Below are 24,826 nucleotides of genomic sequence, written 5' to 3' on the forward strand. Positions count from 1 at the left end.
TTTGTCCAAAAATCTTTTATTTTCATTCCAGTTTACAACAATATTTATTTTTGACATAAAGCTGGTCACAGAGGTGGACATACATTCAATAGGCAGATACAATGGGATTTGGGGAAATAAAGGGAAGTTAACATCTGACCCTGTCGTAGAATAATTAAGAAAGGAAAAGGCAGTGTCATCTTAGCATAGCAGGCAAAAGCATGGATCAAACAATGAATAGAGTTGTAAACCACTGGCTTTGTCACAGAGTATAGTCAAGACACTGACACAAGATCAACCATCATAAAATGCGCACCTAGGCAGTGTTGACTAATGTAGTGCCATAATGTTGGAGGATGTGGGCTCTAAATAAACTACCTCTATATTTAAAAACATATTGCAGTGAAGTACTAATTCATAAATAATGGGGTTCTTAGCTAAAAAGCTTGATGTTCCATTATACAAGGCAGGAAAATGGTTAAGAGTAAGTGTGTTGGGTTGCTTTCTCAACAATGTTATGCTACTCTTACAGAGTACTGCCTCTTACAGAATAGGCATATTGCAATATAAACAATGTGTACTAACAGGAAAAACATTATGAAAGAGAAGAAGAGAGGCTTGAAGAGTGATGCAAAAAAAAAGAAGAGGGAGGGCAGATCATAGGGTGGGTTCACAGTCTGTCCAACTCAAAAAAGTGTTGGCATAGAAAATCAATGTTAAAAAAGGATCCCGTAGTTTGGATCCTGGAGACTGGCTCTGCTAGGTCACTTCTGCTGCAGCCGGGCAGCTTTGAACTTGGACACCCTCTTTGGGGCCTCTTGGGGGGCCTCGGGGGCCACCTCCTCCAGTTTCCTCTCTGGAATGGTGGGCAGCGCTGGCAGAGCAATGGTGAATTGGGGGATCGACAAGGGAATGGGCTCCTTCTCAACCACCGTGCCAGAAAAGGCCTGGATCAATGACAAAGAATAAGATGGCAATTAATGTGACGCTGTAAACTTGGCAGGACATAGACCACTCCTGCTCTAAACATTTATCTAAGTTCAAAGAAATTGCTGTTCAATGTGAACTAATCACCCCTGTCTCTTGCACGTTTTATACCGATGATTGTATTTATTGCACTGTACATTTAAATCATTATCTCTCATGTTTCTTGTCTATTCATTGTATCTGTGCCGTTTTGTTGTATGTGTCTGAAGCACTGCTGTTGCTGTAATAAGAATTTCCCTAAAGGGACAAATAAAGTTGTTGGCACTGAATTGAAGATCTTTACAGTATTAGAATATTGACGGAGTATTGAATCAGGACCAGCTGAGTTTACCTGAAAGCTGCTGGTGGGGTGTAGGAGGACCCCGGTGGGGCTGTCCTCCTCCGTGATACCGTCGCTGGTGTCGCTGTACGTGTTCTCGTCATGGCTCAGAGTGCGTCCAAACGTCCGGCGCTCCTCGAAGTCGGCAGCGCTGCTCTCGCTGGTGTCGCTACACACACTGCTCTCTCTGCTCCGGGACTTCAGGATGGACTTCCTGGGGATGGGCTCGCCGTTCTTCACATCCACAAACAACCTGACAAAAGGCCACAAACATATACCCAGTCAGCCATTTTACCCAATCAGATCGCAGAACTTGTTAATAGACAGACACCATACCGAATCAGAATAAAGAAATCTGGAAACATTCAGAGTAAACACCATTCCATATATGCCATTTTTACATTTGATCCAAAATGTTGCCAAACGGTTTATGCCAACCAAACATTTAATGATTGATGTGTAACCTGTAGAGGTCTGTGGGCGTAGTGATGTTGTGGAGCCCGTGGTGAGAGTGACCGTTGCTGGTGCCGTTCTTCTTTTTCCTCTTGGCTTGCTGCTTCTGTTCTTTCAGCTCACTGAACTTCAACATGGTGTTCTTCCCTGTGTTTATCCTCACCTGGAGAGACAGAGGGACTTGAAGTACATTGATTTACATAGCTCAAATAACATAATGGTTGACTGCGATGAGTTTAATACGCTTCACACACTGACCTTCTTAGGTTCCACCGTATGAGAGAAATAGATGGTAGGCAAACAGTCGCCTTCCTCCTCCTCTGCTTCATCTTCCTCCTCCTCCCCATCCCTGGTTGACTGGGCTGCACTGTTGAGTTGGCTGCCGTTGTTAGGCACAAACTCCCTGCCTTTGCTCCTCTCATCGTGTCCATTGACACGATGATAACTGCCGCTATCTCCCTCCTTCTCTTCCTCAGAGGATGTTGTGTCGTCGTTGCCATTGGTGTCTGCACTGTCAAACCGACTGAAAACAATAGAAACAAATTATCAAGCCGGGAGAAATCTAATCTTCACTATATTTTGTAATGAAACACAGGTGTGAAGGTGGATAGAGTGGCGCTGAATTACTCCTCAATTTGAACATCTATGCATTTTGTGTGTATTTAACTCTACCGGTGATGCTCCTCTTCCTGCTCCTCCTGCGCTTCCAACTCATCCAGTCTGGCCCATAGCTCCTCCTCAGACAGCACTCTTCTCCTGCTCCCTCCATCTCCCTCTCCACTGCCCTCTTCGTCCTCCTCCTCCTCTTCTTCCTCTATCTTCACAACAGCCTCCATCTTGGGCTTAGAGTGGGGCTTAAGAGCCACACGCTGCTTTCCTTTGCTGACCATTTCTTCAATACTTCCAACCTCTTCTCTGATGTCCACATAGTCCCCTTTAGCCTGAGGAAACAGAGAAGGGTATAAGTGTGGGTGTGTTTAAAATATCTGATCATATAAATAGATTTTCTGCACAGGGAGTTGTCTATCAGATAAGCTGGCTGAAGAGGATCCTAAAAACTCTTTGTTATCACTGTAATAACACTTACGCCTGAGAGTTTTTCTAGATCCTCTGTAAACCCAACTCTGGCTTCAAAGTCCTTCCTCGTCTTGTGCAAGTCATCCAGCGCACTATTTACATCTAAAAAACAAAGCACAAAAATTGTGTGATGGAATAGAAAGATCCACCAGCAAGGGGTTAAACTCTTAACACAGTAAAAAATAAAAAGGAAAATTATGACAAACAGTTCATAACATCGCATGCCCTCGGTGCTACTTCGGATCATTAAATCTTCACAACAATTAAACCCCCGTTCACTAATGGCAGCAGGGGCTCCGTTGCCATGGCGACAGCGAGCCTTCAAGCCGTACGTCTCGAAACGTTGGGGAAAGGTCAAACGCGGACGGCCTGACAACTCAGCGGGGCTGTTTGACAGATCTCAGCGATCCATGTTTGCATTATGGCACTTAGTTGTGTAAAAGCAGCCTGGGCAGGGTCAGGGAAGGTTATGGCACATTCACGCTTCAGGTAAACACCAGTCTAATAATGGCCACATCATCATCACACATTGTTATTTAGGCCCATCTGACGCTATATATATTAAAGAGCTTTTTCGGATGCAGAGTGAATACCAAAGGGGAGCAAAGGGGAAAAAACTGTCTTTGGACAGGAGGGTTTAAGGCTGGACATATTGTGACAAAATAATTGCAGAGGATGGCCGAAATCGATTTGCGTAACCAACAAATAGCAATCTGGACATAATTTCGCATTTTCAATAGAAATGAACTTGCAGTATTGCAAATTATGACCATGATGATTGCGTGTTATTACTTATTTGCTAATGCAATTGTAATTTGATAGACAATTATCTATCAGAAAAAATGTTTCAAACATTCTAATAATCCAAGTATTCACAAAATAAGTAGCCATTCAACTTTTAGTTTGAACTGAGTGATCACCTCTTTTCGGTTTGTCTGACAGCAAGTCTATGACAACAGCCCCCCCCTGCTGGATGAACCGTGGTAGTGTTGAGAAGACATTCAAAACATGACCTCAACCTTTCTCAAGAATTATCACTAGCATACACTGCAAAACAATATATAGGCATACAATTGAAGAGTTCCCTCGTTTTTTTATAATATTAGTTATGTGAGTGTCAGAGTTGGGCAAGGTGCCATGATATCTGAGAAAATTTAAAATGGCTTCCAAAACAAAACGCACGTTTCTTCCTGTGCTCCACGAGCTTCTGGGCCTGCTTGGCAGAGCACTTTGCAAACCAGTTGTCCCCCAGCAGCACAGTGATCTCATTGGTATGGACCAGCTTCCCAGGCATGAAGGCCAGAGGGCCAAATGGCACCTGTTACAGCAGAGAGGAGAAGGAGATCAACTTGCATTATTCAAGTTGAGTTCAAGTTTCAACTTGACTTTCAATCGTTTTTATTGAATTTTTGTTTATATTATATATATATATATTTTTTATTATATATTATATATACAGTACTTTTATTTAACCTTTATTTAACTAGGCAAGTCAGTTAAGAAGAAATTCTTATTTACAATGACGGCCTACCAAAAGGCAAAAGGCCTCCCGCGGGAACGGGGGTTGGGATAAAAAAATATATATAATAATATATAGAACAAAACACATCACGAGAAGAGAGACAACACTACATAAAGAGAGACCTAAGACAACAACACATGACAACACAGCATGGTAGCAACACAACAACAACATGGTAGCAACACAACATGGTAACAGGAAAAAATACGGTACAAACATTGTTGGGCACAGACAACAGCACAAAAGGCAAGAAGGTAAAGACAACAATACATCACACAAGCAGCCACAACTGTCAGTAAGAGTGTCCATGATTGAGTCTTTGAATGAAGAGATTGAGATAAAAACTGTCCAGTTTGAGTGTTTGTTGCAGCTCATTCCAGTCGCTAGCTGCAGCGAACTGAAAAGACGAGCGACCCAGGGATGTGTGTGCTTTGGGAACCTTTAACAGAATGTGACTGGCAGAACGGGTGTTGTATGTGGAGGATGAGGGCTGCAGTAAATATCTCAGATAGGGAGGAGTGAAACCTAAGAGGGTTTATAAATAAGCATCAACCAGTGGGTCTTACGATAGTACCAGTCAAACGTTTGGACAAACCTACTCATTCAAGGGTTTTTCTTTATTTTTACATTGTAGAATAAAAGTGAACACATCAAAACTATTAAATAGTGGCACAGCGGTCTAAGGCACTGCATCTCGGTGCTAGAGGCATCACTACAGACCCTGGTTCGATTCCAGGCTGTATCACAACCGGCCGTGATTGGGAGTCCCATAGGGCAGCACACAATTGGCCCAGCACTCTCCTCCTTGGTCAAAATAACCCTTACACAGCCTGGAGATGTGTTGCGTCATTGTCCTGTTGAAAAACAAATGATAGTCCCACTAAGCGCAAACCAGATGGGATGGCGTATCGCTGCAGAATGTGGTGGTAGCCATGCTGGTTAAGTGTTCCTTGAATTATAAATAAATCACAGACAGTGTCACCAACAAAGCACCCCCACACCTCCATGATTCACGGTGGGAACCACACATGCAGAGATCTGTTCACCTTGACTGACCTTTATGTCTTAAAGTAATGATGGACTATCGTTTCTCTTTGCTTATTTGAGTTGTTCTTGCCATAATATGGACTTGGTCTTTTACCAAATATGCTATCTTCTGTATACCACCCCTACCTTGTCACAAAACAACTGATTGGCTCAAATGCATTAAGGAAAGAAATTCCACAAATGTTACAGTTTTTGACAATCGCTAGGACCCATTTCTCAATACTTAGGTCACTTTTTCAAAACTCTTCACACAGTGAGCATAACAGTAGTCTATGTGGGCTAAACTGTGGATCATTTTTCATTGCTTTGGCTCAAAATGCATTCAATAACTAAATCTTTCAAATGTCATGAATTATTTTCTCACTCAGACACAACCACCACCAAAACTCTATGTACGTACAGGCCAATTTGCAAATGTTTACATACTCTTTTCAAAACTGTTAAACTTAAGTTCAAAACCTAACATAAAACAAAATTGAATAAGACAGCAATTTGCTACATTTGTACAGTAATACCGTATTGAAATATACTGCTCAAAAAAATAAAGGGAACACTTAAACAACACAATGTAACTCCAAGTCAATCACACTTCTGTGAAATCAAACTGTCCACTTAGGAAGCAACACTGATTGACAATACATTTCACATGCTGTTGTGCAAATGGAATAGACAACAGGTGGAAATTATAGGCAATAAGCAAGACACCCCCAATAAAGGAGTGGTTCTGCAGGTGGAGACCACAGACCAGTTCTCAGTTCCTATGCTTCCTGGCTGATGTTTTGGTCACTTTTGAATGCTTTCACTCTAGTGGTAGCATGAGACGGAGTCTACAACCCACACAAGTGGCTCAGGTAGTGCAGCTCATCCAGGATGGCACATCAATGCGAGCTGTGGCAAGGTTTGCTGTGTCTGTCAGCGTAGTGTCCAGAGCATGGAGGCGCTACCAGGAGACAGGCCAGTACGTCAGGAGACGTGGAGGAGGCCATAGGAGGGCAACAACCCAGCAGCAGGACCGCTACCTCCGCCTTTGTGCAAGGAGGAGCACTGCCAGAGCCCTGCAAAATGACCTCCAGCAGGCCACAAATGTGCATGTGTCTGCTCAAACGGTCAGAAACAGACTCCATGAGGGTGGTATGAGGGTCCGACGTCCACAGGTGGGGGTTGTGCTTACAGCCCAACACCGTGCAGGATGTTTGGCATTTGCCAGAGAACACCAAGATTGGCAAATTCGCCACTGGCGCCCTGTGCTCTTCACAGATGAAAGCAGGTTCACACTGAGCACGTGACAGACGTGACAGAGTCTGGAGACGCCGTGGAGAACGTTCTGCTGCCTGCAACATCCTCCAGCATGACCGGTTTGGCGGTGGGTCAGTCATGGTGTGGCATTTCTTTGGGGGGCCGCACAGCTCGCCATGTGCTCGCCAGAGGTAGCCTGACTGCCATTAGGTACCCAGATGAGATCCTCAGACCCCTTGTGAGACCATATGCTGGTGCGGTTGGCCCTGGGTTCCTCCTAATGCAAGACAATGCTAGACCTCATGTGGCTGGAGTGTGTCAGCAGTTCCTGCAAGAGGAAGGCATTGATGCTATGGACTGGCCCGCCCGTTCCCCAGACCTGAATCCAATTGAGCACATCTGGGACATCATGTCTCGCTCCATCCACCAACGCCACGTTGCACCATAGACTGTCCAGGAGTTGGCGGATGCTTTAGTCCAGGTCTGGGAGGAGATCCCTCAGGAGACCATCCGCCACCTCATCAGGAGCATGCCCAGGCGTTGTAGGGAGGTCATACAGGCACATGGAGGCCACACACACTACTGAGCCTCATTTTGACTTCTTTTAAGGACATTACATCAAAGTTGGATCAGCCTGTAGTGTGGTTTTCCACTTTAATTTGGAGTGTGACTCCAAATCCAGACCTCCATGGGTTGATAAATTGGATTTCCATTGATTATTTTTGTGTGATTTTGTTGTCAGCACATTCAACTATGTAAAGAAAAAAGTATTTAAACAGATTATTTATTTCATTCAGATCTAGGATGTGTTGTTTAAGTGTTCCCTTTATTTTTTTGAGCAGTGTATATTCCAAATCTAAAAGAAATAAATACTATCAAAACAATTAGACCAACCACAGCTGATTCCCATTGTAGCTGAACACCTACCCAGGTGTTAGTCTTTCAATTTCATTACCATCTATACAAAAGTGGACATCTTAGGAATAATGCTGGACTGTAATATAAACATGGACCCAGCCAGAGATAGAGAAGTGGCTGACAGAGGAAGAAGAGTGGCTGGGAGAGGGAGGGAGAGGAGTACGTATGCATGGTGGAAGAAGACTGAGTGGAAGATCAAGTCTCAGATGAGATTAGGGCTACTATAATTGATCATGTAATAAATCATGGTCTATCAATGAGAGAGGCTGGTCTGAGAGTGCAGCCAAATCTGCAACGCTCAACAGTGGCATCTATTGTGAGAAATAAACAACACGTAAAATGTCCATTCTGCAAGGGCACATTCTGCACATTTCAAAAGTAAATTGAGCAAAGCCTCCAAACCCACTTGTGTGTAATTGTTTTTGTATTTCTGCTTAAGACCCAACAGTTACCTCCTACAGGCGGGAGAGGTAGGATTTTCACTGCTGTGCAGGAAACTGCAGTCGTTGATATGGTCATCAGAAACAATGGCATAAAACTCACAGAAATTCGGGACAGAGTGTTGGCAGACAACATTACATTTGGAAATATTCACAATGTAAGCATGACAACTATTTCTAGAGTCCTGAAACAACATCAAGTCAGGATGAAGCAGTTGTACACTGTCCCCTTTGAGAGGAACTCTGAATGAGTCAAGCAACTCAGGAACCAATATGTCCAGGTAAGATGACTATAAAATACACAACTGGTTTTGAACAAAACCAAACAGGGCAGAGGCACACAATGACATGTTTTAGGTATAATGTAAACTACCGTAATAGCCTAACTCTTATATTGCCTTGTGGATTTATTTTAGGTAGTCATGGAGATTAAAGCAAGGCAAACACCCTACATATTCATCTTTGTGGATGAGGCTGGTTTCATCCTGGCCAAAACACGGTGGTGAGGAAGGAATGTGATTGGGAAAAGAACCACAGTGGATGTCCCGGGCCAGAGGGGTGCCAGCATCACAATGTGTGCAGCAGTATCCTCTGATGGATTGCTGTTACACAAACCGCTAATTGGGCCATACAACACAGAGCGCCTCATTTAATTCCTGGGTGACCTCTATGGAATGGTTGTACCAGGTGAGGAAAGGGTTGCAGTGAGGCGAAATCGGCCAACGTTTGTAATTGTATGGGACAATGTGGCATCTCACCACTCCCGTGCAGTCACAGTGGTTTGCAGCCCATCCCAGGATGGTGTCACTTTTCCTCTCACCTTACTCTCCATTCCTCAACCCCATAGAATAATTATTTTCCTCATGGAGGTGGAAGGTTTATGACCACATGATCAAATGTCCCTCCTGGACGCCATGAATGCTGGATGCCTGGACATATCTGCAGAAGATTGCCAGGGATGGACCAGGCATGCCAAAATATTATTATTTCCTAGGTGTATTGCCCAAAATGACATGTGGAGGAGAACCTGTGGCCAAATGCAGAAGACAGGGTTGACTAGCATTTCTACTGTATCTGTAGACGGTGTATATACAAATTCTTGTATTTTGGAATCACTCAATGCCAAAAATGACATAAAACATATTGAAGCATATTGCATCATGTCTGATTCATTCCTGTAACATATACTGCAGTGAATTCTAAACAGTAGAGAGGTGTCATTCTTGTTTGTTTTGTTTTTTTACAAAAGAAAACATTGTGTAATGCTACCTGTTGTTAGTGTTTTTTAGGTCATTGTTTTATGAGTGACAAAGTGTTCTTGTTGGGTGACAAACTTTGTGAGTGTTATGGAATAATGAGTTAAGACATGTAAGAAGTGTTTTGGTAGTTTTAGTGCATTTTGGATGTGAAATTAACTGCTGTGCCAAGCTGAAAGTTGGTTAGGAGAACTGTGTGAAGAGTTTTGAAAAGTGACCTAAGTATTGAGAAATGGGTCCTAAAGATATTTTTTTTACAATGTAATTGAAATGCATTCCAGGTGGCTACCTCATGAAGCTGGCTGAGAGAATGGCAAGAATGTGAAAAGCTGTCATCAAGGCAAAGGATGGCTACTTAGAAGAGTCTAAAATCTATTTTGATTTAACACTTTTTTGGTTACTACATGATTCCATGTTTTTTATTTATTCAATGTTTAACTAGGCACATCAGTTAAGAACAAATTATTATTTATAATGACAGCCTACTCCGGCCAAACCCTAACCCGGACGACGCTGGGCCAATTGCGCGCCGCCCTATGGAACTCCCAATCACGGCCGGTTGTGATACAGCCTGGAATCGAACCAGGATCTGTAGTGACGCCTCTAGCACCGAGATGCAGTGCCTTAGACCGCTGTGCCACTATTTAATAGTATTGATGTCTTCAAAACAAAAAAATAGTAAAATAAAGAAAAACCCTGGAATGAGTAGGTGTGTCCAAACTTTTGTCACTGTATATTAGGGCAATTTAAACATGGTTCTGCATACTTTTTTACAAACTAAAAGTGAAGCTGAATAGCTGAAAGAAAAGGAGAATAGAAACTGATAGTGAAAGATAAGGCCTTCCCTACAACACACCATATGTAAACATCTCAAAAGCACCCATCTCGCTGTATTAACTGCTGTGTGTTTTCGCTCCAGATCAAGAGGGGACAATGGCTTGGGAATTCACTCGACACACCTCATAATAAACTGTAAATAATACCCTGCTATGGAAACTCACTCCCCAGTGCATTTACTGCATTTGAGTGGACAAGATGGCGCCGACAGACACGGTCACCCTGTTTCCTAGCCAAATTTGCATTATTTCAATTTTTTAAAATTATTTCTTACATTTGCTCAGAAATTTCCAGTATAATTTCATACAGCCAATTTTTGTCGTTGTTGTTTTATCCACTTTGTATATGGGTGCTTACATTTATCCTATTTCACACATTTACAAGTTAGAATTGTTAATGTATTTGTTGTCGTTGATAATAGCTGACACACCCTCAACTATTATCAATGGCAACCCTGGAGCAATTAGGGTTAAGTGCCTTGCTCAAGGGCACAGACAGATTTTTCACCTAGTCAGCTCAGGGATTTGAACCAGCAACCTTTTGGTTACTGGCCCAACACTCCTAACCGCTAGGCTATCTGCCACGGTTAGGATATATATAGTATTCTAGTCATGGCTCATCCTGTACAACTACTGCCATACACACCTTTTTCTAATCATATGCTGTCCATACATTAAATATACACACAGTGCTTTCAGAAAGTATTCAGACCCCTTGACTTCAAAAAAAAAAGTTACAGCCTTAAGCTAAACATTTTTTTTTTAAATGTTCCCCCCTCAATCTACACACAATAAACCATAATGACAAAGCAAAAACAGGTTAATACATTTTAGCAAATGTATTAAAAACAGAAATCTTACATTTACACAAGTATTCAGACCCTTTATTCAGTACTTCGTTGAAGCACCTTTGGCAGCAATTACAGCCTTGAGTCTTCTTGGGTATGACGCTACAAGCTGCGCACACCTGTATTTGGGAATTTCATCCCATTCTTCTCTGCAGATCCTCTCAAGCTCTGTCAGGTTGGATGGGGAGCGTTGCTGCACAGCTATTTTCAGGTCTCTCCAGAGATGTTCGATCAGGTTCAAGTCCGGGCTCTGGCTAGGCTACTCAAGGACATTGAGAATTGTCCCGAAGCCACACTTGCATTGTCTTGGCTATGTGCTTAGGGTCGTTGTCATGTTGGAAGGTGAACCGTCGTCCCAGTCTGAGGTCCTGAGCGCTCTGGAGCTGGTTTTCATCAAGGATCTCTCTGTACTTTGCTCTGCTCATCTTTCCCTTTATCCTGACTAGTCTCCCAGTCCCTGCCGCTGAAAAACACTTCCCACAGCATGATGCTGCCACCACCATGCTTCACCGTAGAGATGGTGCCAAGTTTCCTCTAGACGTGACGCTTGGCATTCAGGCAAAAGAGTTCAAACTTGGTTTCATCAGGACAAGAGAATCTTGTTTCTCATGGTCTGAGAGTCATTAGGTGCCTTTTGGCAAACTCTAAGCGGGCTGTCATGTGCCTTTTACTGAGGAGTGGCTTCGTCTGGCCACTCTACCATAAAGGCCTGATTGGTGGAGTGCTGCAGAGATGGGACAATCTTCCAGAAGGACAACCATCTCCACAGAGGAACTCTGGAGCTCTGTCAGAGTGACCATGAGGTTCTTGGTCACCTCCCTGATCAAGGCCCTTCTCCCCCGATTGCTCAGTTTGGGTAGGCGGCCAGATCTAGGAAGAGTCTAGGTGGTTCCAAACTTCTTCCATTTAAGAATGATGGAGGCCACTGTGTTCTTGGAGACCTTCAATGTTGCAGAGATTTTTTGGTACCCTTCCCCAGATCTGTGCCTAGACACAATCCTGTCTCTGTGCTTTATGGACAATTGCTTTGACCTCATGGCTTGGTTTTTGCTCTGACATGCACTGTCAACTGTGGGACCTTATATAGACAGGTGTGTGCCTTTCCAAATCATGTCCAATCAATTGAATTTACCACATGTGGACTCCAATCAAGTTGTAGAAACATCTCAAGGATGATCAATGGAAACCAGATGCTCTTGAGCTCAATTTCAAATCTCATCGCAAAGATTGCTTTGTCATTATGGAATATTGTATGTAGACTGATGGAAAATGTTTTATTTAATACATTTTGGAATAAGGCTGTAATGTAACAAAATGTGGTAAAAGTGAAGGGGTCTGAATACTGTATATATATTATATATATGCTCTGGACTATGAAATAGCTCGTTCTGACATTTCTTAATAATTTTTTATTTTATTGTGTGGGGGGGTTGTGTGTGTATTGTTATTGCATTTTGTTGCATCTGCGATAACATCTGCAAATCTGTGTGCGCAACCAATAAACTTTGATTTGATAAGAGAAAGATGGAACGTACCATGATGTCATAGGACACCTGATCTGGAAGAGTTTTGAGTCGATCCTCGAGGGTTTCATAGTCACCTTTTACCTTCGCCCTGAAAGTCCAAAGTTTTTTTATTTCAGTTCAAAAATGGCACACACACAAAACATTACACATGCCCTTCCTGATCTACAGGTTATGCCTGAAAGGACACACAGATCTCATGTTCAGCCTATCTATCTATGTACTATCAAGGATGTGGTGAGTGACTCGTGGCGGAACTAGTAGCGTTATCTAGAAGCACAGTAGAACCCTAACGCACAACATGCTGTGTGTATGAGTGGTAGTGGCTGACTCCTATGCCATAGTCACTACGTGGAATCGCTACACAAACTCACCAGTGCTGGATCTGACCTTCGCAGCCTTGCACCACCTGTTGTTAACAGAGTGACAATTATTTAGGTCAAACTTTGCATTTCTATTCTCCCTAAAAAAAACTGTCAGAAAAACCCCCTCCATTTTACAGTTGTTCTCGGGAAGTTTAGAGTGTTTTGGTTAAACAGCTGTCAAAGATGAATTGTATCGAAATGTAAAAGGATCAAAAACTTTTCTGAACCACCCAGTATATACTTACATACACTGGAGCACCAACCTGGGGGCAGGAAGGGGCATCTGCATACTTTGCAATGGATGTCATACCAGGAAGTAGCCTACTACAGTACTACACTTTGGGTAGAAGCATGTCCCAACACATTAGGCCTATGTTTCTATTTGAAAGAAGGCATAAAGTTGCACCCTCCATTGCATGCTGCATGACTCCAATTCTAATGTAACACAACAAGAACATGACTTGCCAACTGAATAACAGTAGCTAGCTAGCTCTTTACTGTTGTCCTGTACTGCATTTGCATTACCAGTAAATGCCTTTTATTAAACATCATCAGTCATCAATGCCCTACACTTTGGATTGATATTCGCTTTACACTTAGATAAGATTAAACTAGTTAGTTATTGATGTTGAATCTAGGTTAATGTTTAATGGGCAGTAGGCCGGCCGCACAAGGAAATGCGTGTGTATTGTTACGTACATGGTTCATTTGTTTACTTTTCATGCATTGTACTTGCTGAAATAGATAAACATGGGTCAATATCAGAGCAATTGACAAACTTGATGATGCATACTCGATGGTTGTACACAACATGGCTTGTCCAGGATCCACGCTGAAATAAACAACAAGCAACATGTGACCGCTACCTCAAGGAAGCTTCTAGAAAAAAAGGTTTAGAAAATGTCCACGATAAATGATCTGTCGAAGAGGCCACGCGCACATAAATGAATATGCAACCTGCTGAAAGAGAGTGTATGTTAGGTCTCATCTCACGAAAATGCAAAAGGATTTGCATAATTCTGTTGTCTACCGCGTGCATGATCAACACGCACAGCTCACGCTAGCCAGGTAACGTTAGCTACAGTAGCAAGCTAATTCATTGTTTTACCTTTTTATGCTCCACTCGAAGTCTATCAACTCCTTGTGGGACCTCTATATTCATTTTATTTCTCTCAGCCATTTTCCCATGTAATATTTAGATGAAAATGTGACGTTTGTCAATAAAAAATAATGCTCAGGGGTTGTAAGTCCTAAAAAAATGTTTATGAATGCAATTGCAGGTATTCCTGAGAGGCGTTTTCCTATTATTCATCAAAGGGGCAGTGGTAGATATCCAAGATTTCGGAAGTGAAACCATTTCACATTCTCATTTTAGGATTTCAGCATGATCTCCGGAATATAATCCTCAGTTGTTCAGCGTCCTCCTCACCGACCCTGCGCCATGTTCCTCTACCCGTTTCCCAGTGTACTCTGGGTAAAATGCTCTCAAGCACAACAATGTTGCAAATGCATGAAAAATGATAACATAATGTAAACAATAGGCTACAGACAGACAGCATTTCCCTTTCTCGCAATGTTGTTAAATTAAACATTACAAACTGTCTCTTTCCACGTTCCGTGAGGTAAATTGACTGTGTATATTGTGTGATTGGTTCCAATCCCCCTTCCCCATTAAATGCCATAATTATATTTTAAACCCAGAGCGTTAGTTTATATTTGCACTTTCATTTTAGTCATTTAGCAGACGCTCTTATACAGAGCGATTTACAGTAGCGAGTGCACACATTTACATACTTTGCAAATTATATCAAATAGTTAGTTGTAAATTCACTGTAGTTACAGAGCATTGGTTAAAAACTTTATTCCATCAATCCAATTAGTATGATAGACTGAGGTTGTAAAATTACTGTAATCATGTTCTTTTACATTATTGTGAATTATGCTAGATCGAATCTTCTACTTATGTTGCACCAAGATGCACGTACAATTAATTTGTCAGATGCTCACATGATAGAGGACAGCAGTATAGTTTGGAAGATCAGTTATCTGTCTCTTTTGCTAAATATACTGTAAATTCAAATGGCAAAATCTCAGGAAAAGGTCACACAAGCGCAGGGCTGCGTACGAAAACAAGCAATAAGCATTCAATGAAACGGAAATAGTGCTGTCCTAAACGACCTGTTTAAAAAAGGTGGGATCAGTAATGTCCGCACCAAGCCACACCCCATCGGGGTGGCATGTAAACCTGGCGGGTAGGAGCATTGTGCAAGTGTAACCGATGTGAAATGGCTAGTTAGTTAGTGGTGGTGCGCGCTAATAGCGTTTCAATCGGGTGACGCCACTCGCTCTGAGACCTGAAGTAGTTGTTCCCCTTACTCTGCAAGGGCCGCGGATTTTGTGGCGCGATGGGTGTCAGTTGTTAATGTGTGCAGAGGGTCCCTGGTTCAAGCCCAGGTTGGGGCGAGGAGAAGGACGGAAGCTATACTGTTACACAAGTAACCAAAATGTTGCTGGATCAAATCCCCAAGGTGACAAGGTAATGATCTGTCGTTCTGCCCTTGAGGAAGGCAGTTAACCCCCTGGTGCCGATGACGTGGATGTCGATTAATGCAGCCCCCCCACCTCTCTGATTCAGTGGGTTAAATGCGGAAGATGCATTCAGTTGTACAAATATCATTTCAATTTAAGGATCTTTATCGCTACACTCAAATCAAATGTTATTGGTCAGTTACACATGGTTAGCAGATGTTAATGTGAGTGTAGCGAAATGCTTGTGCTTCTAGTTCCGACAGTGCAGTAACATCTAACAAGTAAACTACCTAATACACACAAATCTAAAGGGATGGAATAACAATATATACATATAAATATATGGATGTGCGATGACCGAGCAGCATAGGCAAGATGCAATAGATAGTATAAAATACAGTATATACATGTAAGATATGTAAACATTATTCAAGTGGAATTATTTAAAGTGACTAGTGATCCATTTATTACAGTGGCCAATGATTCGAGTCTGTATGTAGGCAGCAGCCTCTCTGTGTTAGTGATGGCTGTTTAACAGTCTGATGGCCTTGACATGAGACTGTAAAACAGCTTCTTCGGTCCCAGCTTCGGGTGCTGTAGGTGTTCTGGAGGGCAGGTAGTTTGCCCCCGGTGGTGCGTTGTGCAGACCGCACCACCCTCTGGAGAGCCTTTCGGTTGAGGGCGGTGCAGTTGCCATACCAGGCTGTGATACAGCCCGACAGGATGCTCTCAACTGTGCATCTGTAAAAGTTTGTGAGGGTTTTAGGTGACAAGCCAAATTTATTCAGCCTCCCGAGGTTGAAGAGGCGCTGTTGCGCTTACTTCACCACACTGTCTGTGTGGGCGGAACATTTCCGTTTGTCCGTGATGTGTACACAGAGGAACTTTAAACTTTCCACCTTCTCCACTGCTGTCCTGTCAATGTGGATAAGGGGGTGCTCCCTCTGCTGTTTCCTGAAGTCTACGATCATCTCCTTTGTTTTGTTGATGTTGAGTGTGAGGTTATTTTCCTGACACCACACTCCGAGGGCCCTCACCTCATCCCTGTAGGCTGTCTCGTCGTTGTTGGTAATCAAGCCTACAACTGTAGTGTCGTCTGCAAACTTGATGATTGAGTTGCAAGCGTGCATGGCCACGCAGTCATGGGTGAACAGGGAGTACAGGAGAGGGCTGAGAACGCACCCTTGTGGGGCCCCAGTGTTGAGGATCAGTGGGGTGGAGATGTTGTTTCCTACCCTCACCACCTGGGGGCAGCCCATCAGAAAGTCCAGGACCCAGGTGCACAGGGCGGGGTCGAGACCCAGGGTCTCAAGCTTAATGACGAGTTTGGAGAGTACTATGGTGTTACATGCTGAGCTGTAATCGATGAACAGCATTCTTACATAGGTATTCCTCTTGTCCAGATGGGTTAGGGCAGTGTGCAGTGTGATTGCGTTGTATGTGGACCTATTGGGGCGGTATGCAAATTGGAGTGGGTCTAGGGTGTCAGGTAGAGCGGAGGTGATATGATCCTTGACTAGTCAGTCAAAGCACTTCATGATGATGGAAGTGAGTGCTACGGGGCAATAGTCGTTTAGCTCAGTTACCTTAGCTTTCTTGGGAACACGAACAATGGTGGCCCTCTTGAAGCATGTGGGAACAGCAGACTGGGATAGGGATTGATTGAATATGTCCGTAAACACACCAGCCAGCTGGTCTGCGCATGCTCTGAGGACGCGGCTAGGGATGCCGTCTGGGCCGGCAGCCTTGCGAGGGTTAACACGTTTAAATGTTTTACTCACGTTGGCTGCGGTGACGGAGAGCCATGTCAGTGGCACTGTATTGTCCTCAAAGTGAGCAAAGAAGTTGTTTAGTTTGTCTGGGAGCAAGACATCGGTGTCCGCGATGGGGCTGGTTTTCTTTTTGTAATCCGCGATTGACTGTAGACCCTGCCACATACGTCTCATGTCTGAGCCGTTGAATTGCAACTCTACTTTCTCTATACTGACGCTTTGCTTGTTTGATTTCCTTGCAGTGGGAATAGCTACACTTTGTATTCAGTCATGTTTTCGGTCGCCTTGCCATGATTAAAAGCAGTGGTTCGCGCTTTCAGTTTTGCGCAAATGCTGCCATCAATCCATGGTTTCTGGTTGGGGAAGGTTTTAATAGTCACCATGGGTACAACATCACTGATGCACTTGCTAATAAACTCGCTCACCGAATCAGCATATACATCAATGTTGTTGTCTGAAGCTATCCAGAACATATCCCAGTCCACGTGATCGAAGCAATCTTGGAAGCGTGTAATCAGATTGGTTGGACCAGCGTTGAACAGACCTGAGCACGGGCGTTTCCTGTTTTAGTTTCTGTCTATAGGCTGGGAGCAACAAAATGGAGTTGTGGTCAGATTTGCCGAAAGGAGGGCGAGGGAGGGCTTTGTATGCGTTGTGGAAGTAAGAATAACAATGATCCAGAATTTTGCCAGCCCGGGTCGCGCAATCGATATGCTGATAAAATTTAGGGAGCCTTGTTTTCAGATTAGCCTTGTTAAAATCCCCAGCTACAATAAATGCAGCCTCAGGATATGTGGTTTCCAGTTTACATAGAGTCCAATGAAGTTCTTTCAGGGCCGTCGGCTGTGATTATAATTGAAGAGAATTCTCTTGGTAGATAATGCGGTCGGCATTTGATTGTAAGGAATTCTAGGTCAGGTGAACAAAAGGACTTGAGTTACTGTATGTTGTTATTATCACATTATCATAAGGCATACACCCCCGCCCTTCTAACCAGAGAGATGTTTGTTTCTGTCGGTGCGATGCGTGAAGAAACCGGGTGGCTGTACCGACTCTGATAACGTATCCCGAGTGAGCCATGTTTCCGTGAAACAAAGAATGTTACAATCTCTGATGTCTCTCTGGAAGGCAACCCTTGCTCGAATTTCGTCTACCTTGTTGTCAAGAGACTGGACATTGGCGAGTACTATACTCGTAAGCGATGTGCCCGTCTACGGAGCCTGACCAGAAGACCACTCCGTCTGCCCCTTCTGCGGCGATGACATTGTTTTGGGTCGCCTACTGGGATCCGATCCATTGTCCTGGGTGGTGGTCCAAACATGGAATCCACTTTGGTAAAGTCGTATTCCTGGTCGTAATGTTGGTAAGTTGACGTTGCTCGTATATATAATAGTTCTTCCTGGCTGTATATAATAAGACTTTACATTTCCTGGGGTAACAATTTAAGAAATAATACATTAAAAAAGAAAATACTGCATAGTTTCCTAAGAACACGAAGCGAGGCGACCATCTCTGTCGGCGCCATCAAAGTTATTAAAGGGGGAGATCAAGCTGATCCTAACTGTTATAGGCCTATTTCTATTTTGCCATGTTATCAAGTGTTGGAAAACTTGTCAATAATCAACTGACTGGCTTTCTTGATGTCTATAGTACTCTCTCTGGTATGCAATCTTGTTTCCGCTCAGGTTATAGATGTGTCACTGCAACCTTAAAAAGGTCCTCAATGTCGTCACCATTGCCCTTGATTCTAAGCAATCTTGTGCTGCTATTTTTATTGACTTGGCCAAAGCTTTCGATACGGTAGACCATTCCATTCTTGTGGGCCGGCTAAGGAGTATTGGTGTCTCTGAGGGGTCTTTGGCCTGGTTTGATAACTACCTCTCTCAGAATGCAGTGTATAAAGTCAGAACATCTGCTGTCTCAGCCACTGCCTGCCACCAAGGGTGTACCCCAAGGCTTGATTCTAGGTCCCACGCTCTTCTCAATTTACATCAACAACATAGCTCAGGCAGTAGGAAGCTCTCTCGTCCATTTATATACAGATGATAGTCTTATGCTCAGCTGGCCCCTCCCTAGATTTTGTGTTAAAACGCTCTACAACAAAGCTTTCTTAGTATCCAAAAAGCTCTCTCTGCCCTTAACCTTGTTCTGAACACCTCCAAAACAAAGGTCATGTGGTTTGGTAAGAAGAATGCCCCTCTCCCCACAGGTGTGTTTACTACCTCTGAGGGTTTAGAGCTTGAGGTAGTCACCTCATGCAAGTACTTGGGAGTATGGCTAGACGGTACACAGTCCTTCTCTCAGCACATATCAAAGCTGCAGGCTAAAGTTAAATCTAGATTTGATTTCCTCTATCGTAATCGCTCCTCTTAGACGTAATTTATAGATCGGCAGGTAAGGGTGCTCTCGAGCGGCTAGATGTTCTTCACCATTCAGCCATCAGATTTGACACCAATGCTTCTTATAGGACACATCACTGCACTCTATAGTCTTCTGTATCCCCATCGCAAGACACACTGGTTGATTGTTTATAAAACCTTCTTATGCCTCACTCCCACCTATCTGCGATATCTACTGCAGCCCTCATCCTCCACATACAACACCTGTTCTGCCAGTCACATTCTGTTAAAGGTCCCCAAAGCGCACACATCCCTGGGTCGCTCGTCTTTTCAGTTCGCGGCATCTAACGACTGGAACGAGCTGCAACAAACACTCAAACTGGACAGTTTTATCTCAATCTCTTCATTCAAAGACTCAATCATGGACACTCTTATTGACAGTTGTGGCTGCTTTGCGTGATGCATTGTTCTCTACCTTGTTGCCCTTTGTGCTGTTGTCTTGCCCAATAATGTTTGTACCCTGTTTTGTGCTGCTGCCATGCTGTTGTCTTAGGTCTCTCTTTATGTAGTGTTGTCTCTCTTGTCGTGATGTGTGTTTTGTCCTATCTTTTTATAGACCCCCGTCCCCGCAGGAGGCCTTTTACTTTTTGGTAGGCCGTCATTGTAAATAAGAATTTGTTCTTAACTGCCTAGTTAAATAAAAGGTTAATAATATCAAAAATTAAGAGAACTTCTACCAGCAATATTTATCAAATGTATAAGAGATGTGATAATTAATGATTAACTCATGACTCCCAATATGGGAATGACTAAATATTATTGGAAAAAGACCATATGAAAAACTATAAACACGTTTCAGACCGCTTCTCATTGGCTCATCACCCTCTGTAGTGGCTTTAGATTAAATTAACCAATCCAATGAAGCACTGGGCCAGTGCATTTTGCATGGCCCGGTGAGTGGAGATTTTAATTAAGGAACAATGGAATAGTCTAAAATGTGCTAACTCCACTCACCCTGGGCCATGCAAAACGACCATGACAAGGCTCAATGGAAATCAAGAATGAGGCTTTAAAACCAATGACATAGATATATGCACATTACTAAAAATAAAAACTAATTTTGACTGGCATCGAACCTTAAAATAAATTTAACAAGCATACAGTTTAATTAGGATTTTAGTTCATCAGCAAGGTAGTTTGACTATTAGTTTATATTGCAGTATTTGTATCTTATCACTGTGTAGCTCACATGCAATGTCAGAGAGCAAATGATACTTGAATCTTCATCATTAGCCCTTATCATGAAGTGATACATTGTAACTTGAACTGTAGCAAATAGGAATTAGCATTAATGTTAATTAAAATGTCTAAACCGAAACAAGTAGAATACTTACATCTCTATTATACTGTAGTACCCTGACAATGCTTATCTATTTATTGTAGCAACAAATTTCCTGCTGTTCAAATGTCACTTATGTTTTTAAAGTCATCATACCCATTTGATTATTGAATGTGGGTCTGAACCCTCAACCTTTGTTCCCCAGAATGTCCCAACGAAGAAAAGATGTGTTCTGAGTTGTCTGTAAAACAGCAGATAAAGGCCACTGTGATCTTACAAAGGGGCCGTGGCAGCAGGGGGTCTAGCCTTTGTAAGAGGACTGGTTGGAGGCCCCCTTGGCATTGCTATTCAAACCAAATGTTATGTCACATGTGCCAAATACAACAGGTGTAGACCTTACCGTGAAATGCTTAGTTACAAGCCCTTAACCAACAATGCATTTCTCGAAATAGGCGTAAGAAAACACTTAATTAAAAAAATGAAATGTATAAAAGTAACAATGACGCTATATTCAGGGGTACCGGTACAGAGTCAATGTGCGGGGGTACAGTCGAGGTAATTTGTACACAGGTGGGGTAAAGTGACTATGCATAGATAAAACTGAGTAGCAGCACTGTAAAATAAAGGGGGGGGGGGTGAGAATAGTCTGACTTGGGTGACTGAAGTCTGACAATTTTTGTGGGCCTTCCTCTGACACCGCCTAGTATATAGATCCTGGATGGCAGGAAGCTTGGCCCCAGTGATGTACTGGGCCGTATGCACTACCCTCTGTAGCACCTTATGGTCAGATGCAGAGCATTTGCCATACCAGGTGGTGATGCAACTGGTCAGGATGCTCTTGACAGTACAGCTGTAGAACTTTGAGGATCTGGGGACCCATGTCATATCTTTTCAGTCTCCTGAAGGGGAAAAGGTGTTGTCGTGCCCTCTTCACGAGTCTTGGTGTGTTTAGACCATGATAGTTCGTTGGCGATGTGGACACCAAAGAATTTGAAGCTCAAGTTCACTGAGGATTATCAAAATGAAAAGAATGCTTGTCAACTCAATGAGAATTCCTAACTAATATTGTTAGTAGCCAACTGTGAATAATGCTCCATGTCAAGGGGTGAGATCACTTAGACCATACACTTCAAAATAGTCATTAGAATTGTGCATGAACTAAGTAAACTTCATAGAGAACAAATGGCTTGTGGTCTGTAACATTTAAAACGGTTGTTTAACTGATGCTTTATTTCAGACATATCTCCCTACCTCTTCCACCAGCCAGAGGTGCAGTATGTAGACTGACAAGGCCTCAGAGGGGAGTTCAGAGAGCACATCTCTTTAGGGTTTTCAAAGGAAATTATGCTGGTATGCCATTTTGAACTCAAATGCAGATTTTCACATGAAGGACAAGACACTAGTAATAGTGGGGCTGTACACTGAAGGATGAAAACCGCCATGGTCCGTGAGAAGGGAAGGAGCCACTGATTGAAAGAACAAGTTCATGAAATGACTGTTATTTAAAAGCTTTGTTCTTTGAGTGGACTACCCGAAATAAGAATTGTGAAGAGATACCCATTTAATTATGTTTTTCTGGAAGTCACTCATACTCTACATCTGTGAAAGTTGCCACTTATCAAGTCAGTTCTCTAGACTGGTGTGCTCTGCATGTTTAAACATTAAGAATATAGGGGCCTAACCCTTCTTCAGGGTTTGGTTTATACTCACACCACAGTCCTTTTATTGAGTCGGTGCCATAAAGAATGCATTCAATTTATATCATGTTGACAAATTGACGTTCCCACTGATGTATAACAATAGGCCAGTGTAGACCCATCTTACCTGTGTTGATGGTAAGATCATCACCCCTTGACATGGAGCAATCCAAATGTGAACACTACTGCTGTTTGCTGCCTACAATCTAAAAGGTACATTTTCAATTAAAAGGCAACAGGAATGTTTGTGTTGATATGCAGCAGTTAGAATGATGTTCCTCCAGTTCAGTGAGGCAAACCACCCTCGTTCCTGACACTATAGCCTACCAAGATATCCTGGAGGCCCTAAAACTAGTCAGGAGAATTCAGAGCATTGCAGACAAAATGTAAAACATAACCATCTTTGGCAAGAGATTTAACAGACTACCCAGAGTAGGTCACCTGAGAGCAATGCGCTGGATCCAATGTAACCTGGTTTTATCTTACCTTTGAACAAATACAAACACATGTTTCAGGTTATTTTAAATGTCCCTTTATTAGTAACCTTTCTTTAACTTAAGTTCTCAGACAGACCCATTTGAAAAAAATATATAAACATACTAGAGAGGGAAGTAATGGAGCGCGAATATTATCCCACAACAACAGTGTCGTCGTCTGGGAATTCGTAATAGGGCACCTCTAGGTTGAGAGGTGCGGGTCCCTTCCGAATCCTCCCTGAGGCGTCGTAGTGGGAGCCGTGGCAGGGGCAGTAGTATCCTCCGTAGTCTCCGGCGTTGGCGATGGGCACACAGCCCAGGTGGGTGCAGACACCGATCACGATGATCCACTTCGGGTTGGCTACGCGGTCCTTGTCGTGTTGGGGGTCACGTAGCATGGCCATATCCACAGCTTCCTCGGTGGCGATCTCCTTCTCAGTTCGGTGGCGGATGAACAGAGGCTTGCCCCTCCACTTGAAGGTCATGTTCTTGCCCTCTGGGATCTCTCCCAGCTTCACCTCAATCTTGGACATGGCCAGCACATCAGCTGAGGCACTCATGGAGGAGATGAACTGGGTGGCCACCGTCTTGGCTGTGTAGACGCCCACCACAGCTGTGGCCCCAGTGACCAGGTAGGAGAAGGTCTTCCTGGACTCGCTGCTCTCCTGTGAGGACTTCTTGGGGTCCAGCAACTCAGGACGACGGTAGTCAGAGAAGTCTGGGACCTTGATGTCTGTGTGGGCCATGCGAATTCCACCAGGGGCTACATATGAGAAATATAATATGTAAAATAGCAACATTATGTTCACACTTAATATAGTTCAAGTTATTAGACAGGTTCTTTATACATAAGAGTGATGACAATCAAAGCTGTGGTACATCTAAGGCAACAGTGTGACTTGAGATCCTGCAGACAGTGTAGCCAACAGATCCGACCCGCTTGCTTACAGCTGCACTAGGGTTGCACAGACTTCCTATGTAGATTAAGACACCACGGAGCCGGCACGGGATATGGCTCAGAAAACATAACCCAATCCAGGGATGACAAAGGCGGTGTACTTCAAAATTGCCCCATTAGCCCAACTGTTACACCGAGGGATTGAACAACAGTTTTTCCAGAAACTGCCATTTTCATCCTCTTGCTAGCCAACTTATTTTTCTTCTAGGATATCATGGCGGTCCGCAAACAATTTAAGTGCATGCCGCCACCTACTGTGCTGGAATGTACGATCAATCATGAGCTACCCAATTCTGAATTAACATGAAAATAAAACTAAATCCCTACTAACTTCTGTCCCCCTTTATCATGCTGAAACACTCCACCCGTAACGGTTGACATGCTGAACAATCCTAACAGTAATATCTGTTAGCCCCAATCTCTTCTTGGCCGTCTCCACAACCTTCAACCTGGCATTTCTGCATTCAACAACCTGAGTAATATTGATAACCTTACCAATAAAAGCTATGTCAACTTTATTTATTATCCGAGTGCCCTTTGACACTGCACATTCATGAGCGCAACCTCGAAACCACACCAGCCCCAACATTAGGTCTACTTACTAAAGTAACAGCCATGGAAGCTTCATGCCACAGTGTAGTTCCACCAATCTGTTTTACAGCCTCTGCATACAATACATCATGACTTACTCTATATCTCTGAGCCTCTCTCTGCACCTGGCATCAACCAAATGCTGCACTACGCCCCCCCCCCACAATTATAACACAACCTTCACATTGCTCCCACATTCCTCTTAACCATGGTCCCCTCCACACATTTTCCTTCCTTTACATTGAACAGCTCCATGTACCATTATTTGGCATTTAAAACACTGCAATGGGAATGGGACAAATCCTCTGACATTGAAACT

General features: G+C 43.2%; 3 protein-coding genes across 4 annotated transcripts in view; 1 reads left to right on the forward strand and 2 right to left on the reverse strand.

Moving 5' to 3' along the window:
• Positions 1 to 14,283, reverse strand: LOC115197400 (unconventional prefoldin RPB5 interactor 1). 2 transcript variants are annotated; one of them, XM_029758854.1, is made up of 10 exons: positions 13,915 to 14,283; positions 12,816 to 12,850; positions 12,454 to 12,532; positions 3,998 to 4,133; positions 2,826 to 2,917; positions 2,411 to 2,679; positions 1,997 to 2,261; positions 1,750 to 1,901; positions 1,298 to 1,538; positions 1 to 926 (listed from the first exon to the last, which is right to left on the reverse strand). In XM_029758854.1, exons 1-10 carry the CDS (start codon positions 13,984 to 13,986, stop codon positions 744 to 746), a joined length of 1,524 nt encoding a protein of 507 aa, XP_029614714.1. In that variant the 5' UTR covers positions 13,987 to 14,283; the 3' UTR covers positions 1 to 743. The 2 variants fall into 2 exon arrangements, with proteins under 2 accessions (XP_029614714.1, XP_029614715.1); XM_029758855.1 differs by lacking the exon at positions 13,915 to 14,283 and adding an exon at positions 13,052 to 13,360.
• Positions 13,789 to 24,826, forward strand: part of LOC115197402 (ribitol-5-phosphate xylosyltransferase 1) — a 15,875-nt gene continuing 4,837 nt past the window's right edge. Inside the window, exon 1 of the mRNA XM_029758857.1 lies at positions 13,789 to 13,874. Within this exon, the coding sequence (XP_029614717.1) occupies positions 13,804 to 13,874 (71 nt within the window). The 5' untranslated portion in view covers positions 13,789 to 13,803. The remainder of the gene's footprint in view (positions 13,875 to 24,826) is intronic.
• The window catches only part of LOC115197401 (cytochrome b-c1 complex subunit Rieske, mitochondrial), a 3,424-nt gene continuing 1,589 nt past the window's right edge, over positions 22,992 to 24,826 (reverse strand). Inside the window, exon 2 of the mRNA XM_029758856.1 lies at positions 22,992 to 23,721. Within this exon, the coding sequence (XP_029614716.1) occupies positions 23,111 to 23,721 (611 nt within the window). The 3' untranslated portion in view covers positions 22,992 to 23,110. The remainder of the gene's footprint in view (positions 23,722 to 24,826) is intronic.

This window comes from Salmo trutta, chromosome 7 (genome assembly GCF_901001165.1).
Source record: "Salmo trutta chromosome 7, fSalTru1.1, whole genome shotgun sequence".
NCBI classification, from domain to species: domain Eukaryota; kingdom Metazoa; phylum Chordata; class Actinopteri; order Salmoniformes; family Salmonidae; genus Salmo; species Salmo trutta.

Bases quoted from the DNA above. Each gene is read 5' to 3' on its own strand.
- LOC115197400 (XM_029758854.1), bottom strand. From the start codon at position 13,986: ATGGCTGAGAGAAATAAAATGAATATAGAGGTCCCACAAGGAGTTGAT. The intron at 4,134-12,453 runs GTACGTTCCATC...CTGCTGTAACAG, and splicing joins AGGTGTCCTATGACATCATG to GTGCCATTTGGCCCTCTGGC. The intron at 2,680-2,825 runs GTAAGTGTTATT...CTGTTTCCTCAG, and splicing joins ATCTAGAAAAACTCTCAGGC to GCTAAAGGGGACTATGTGGA.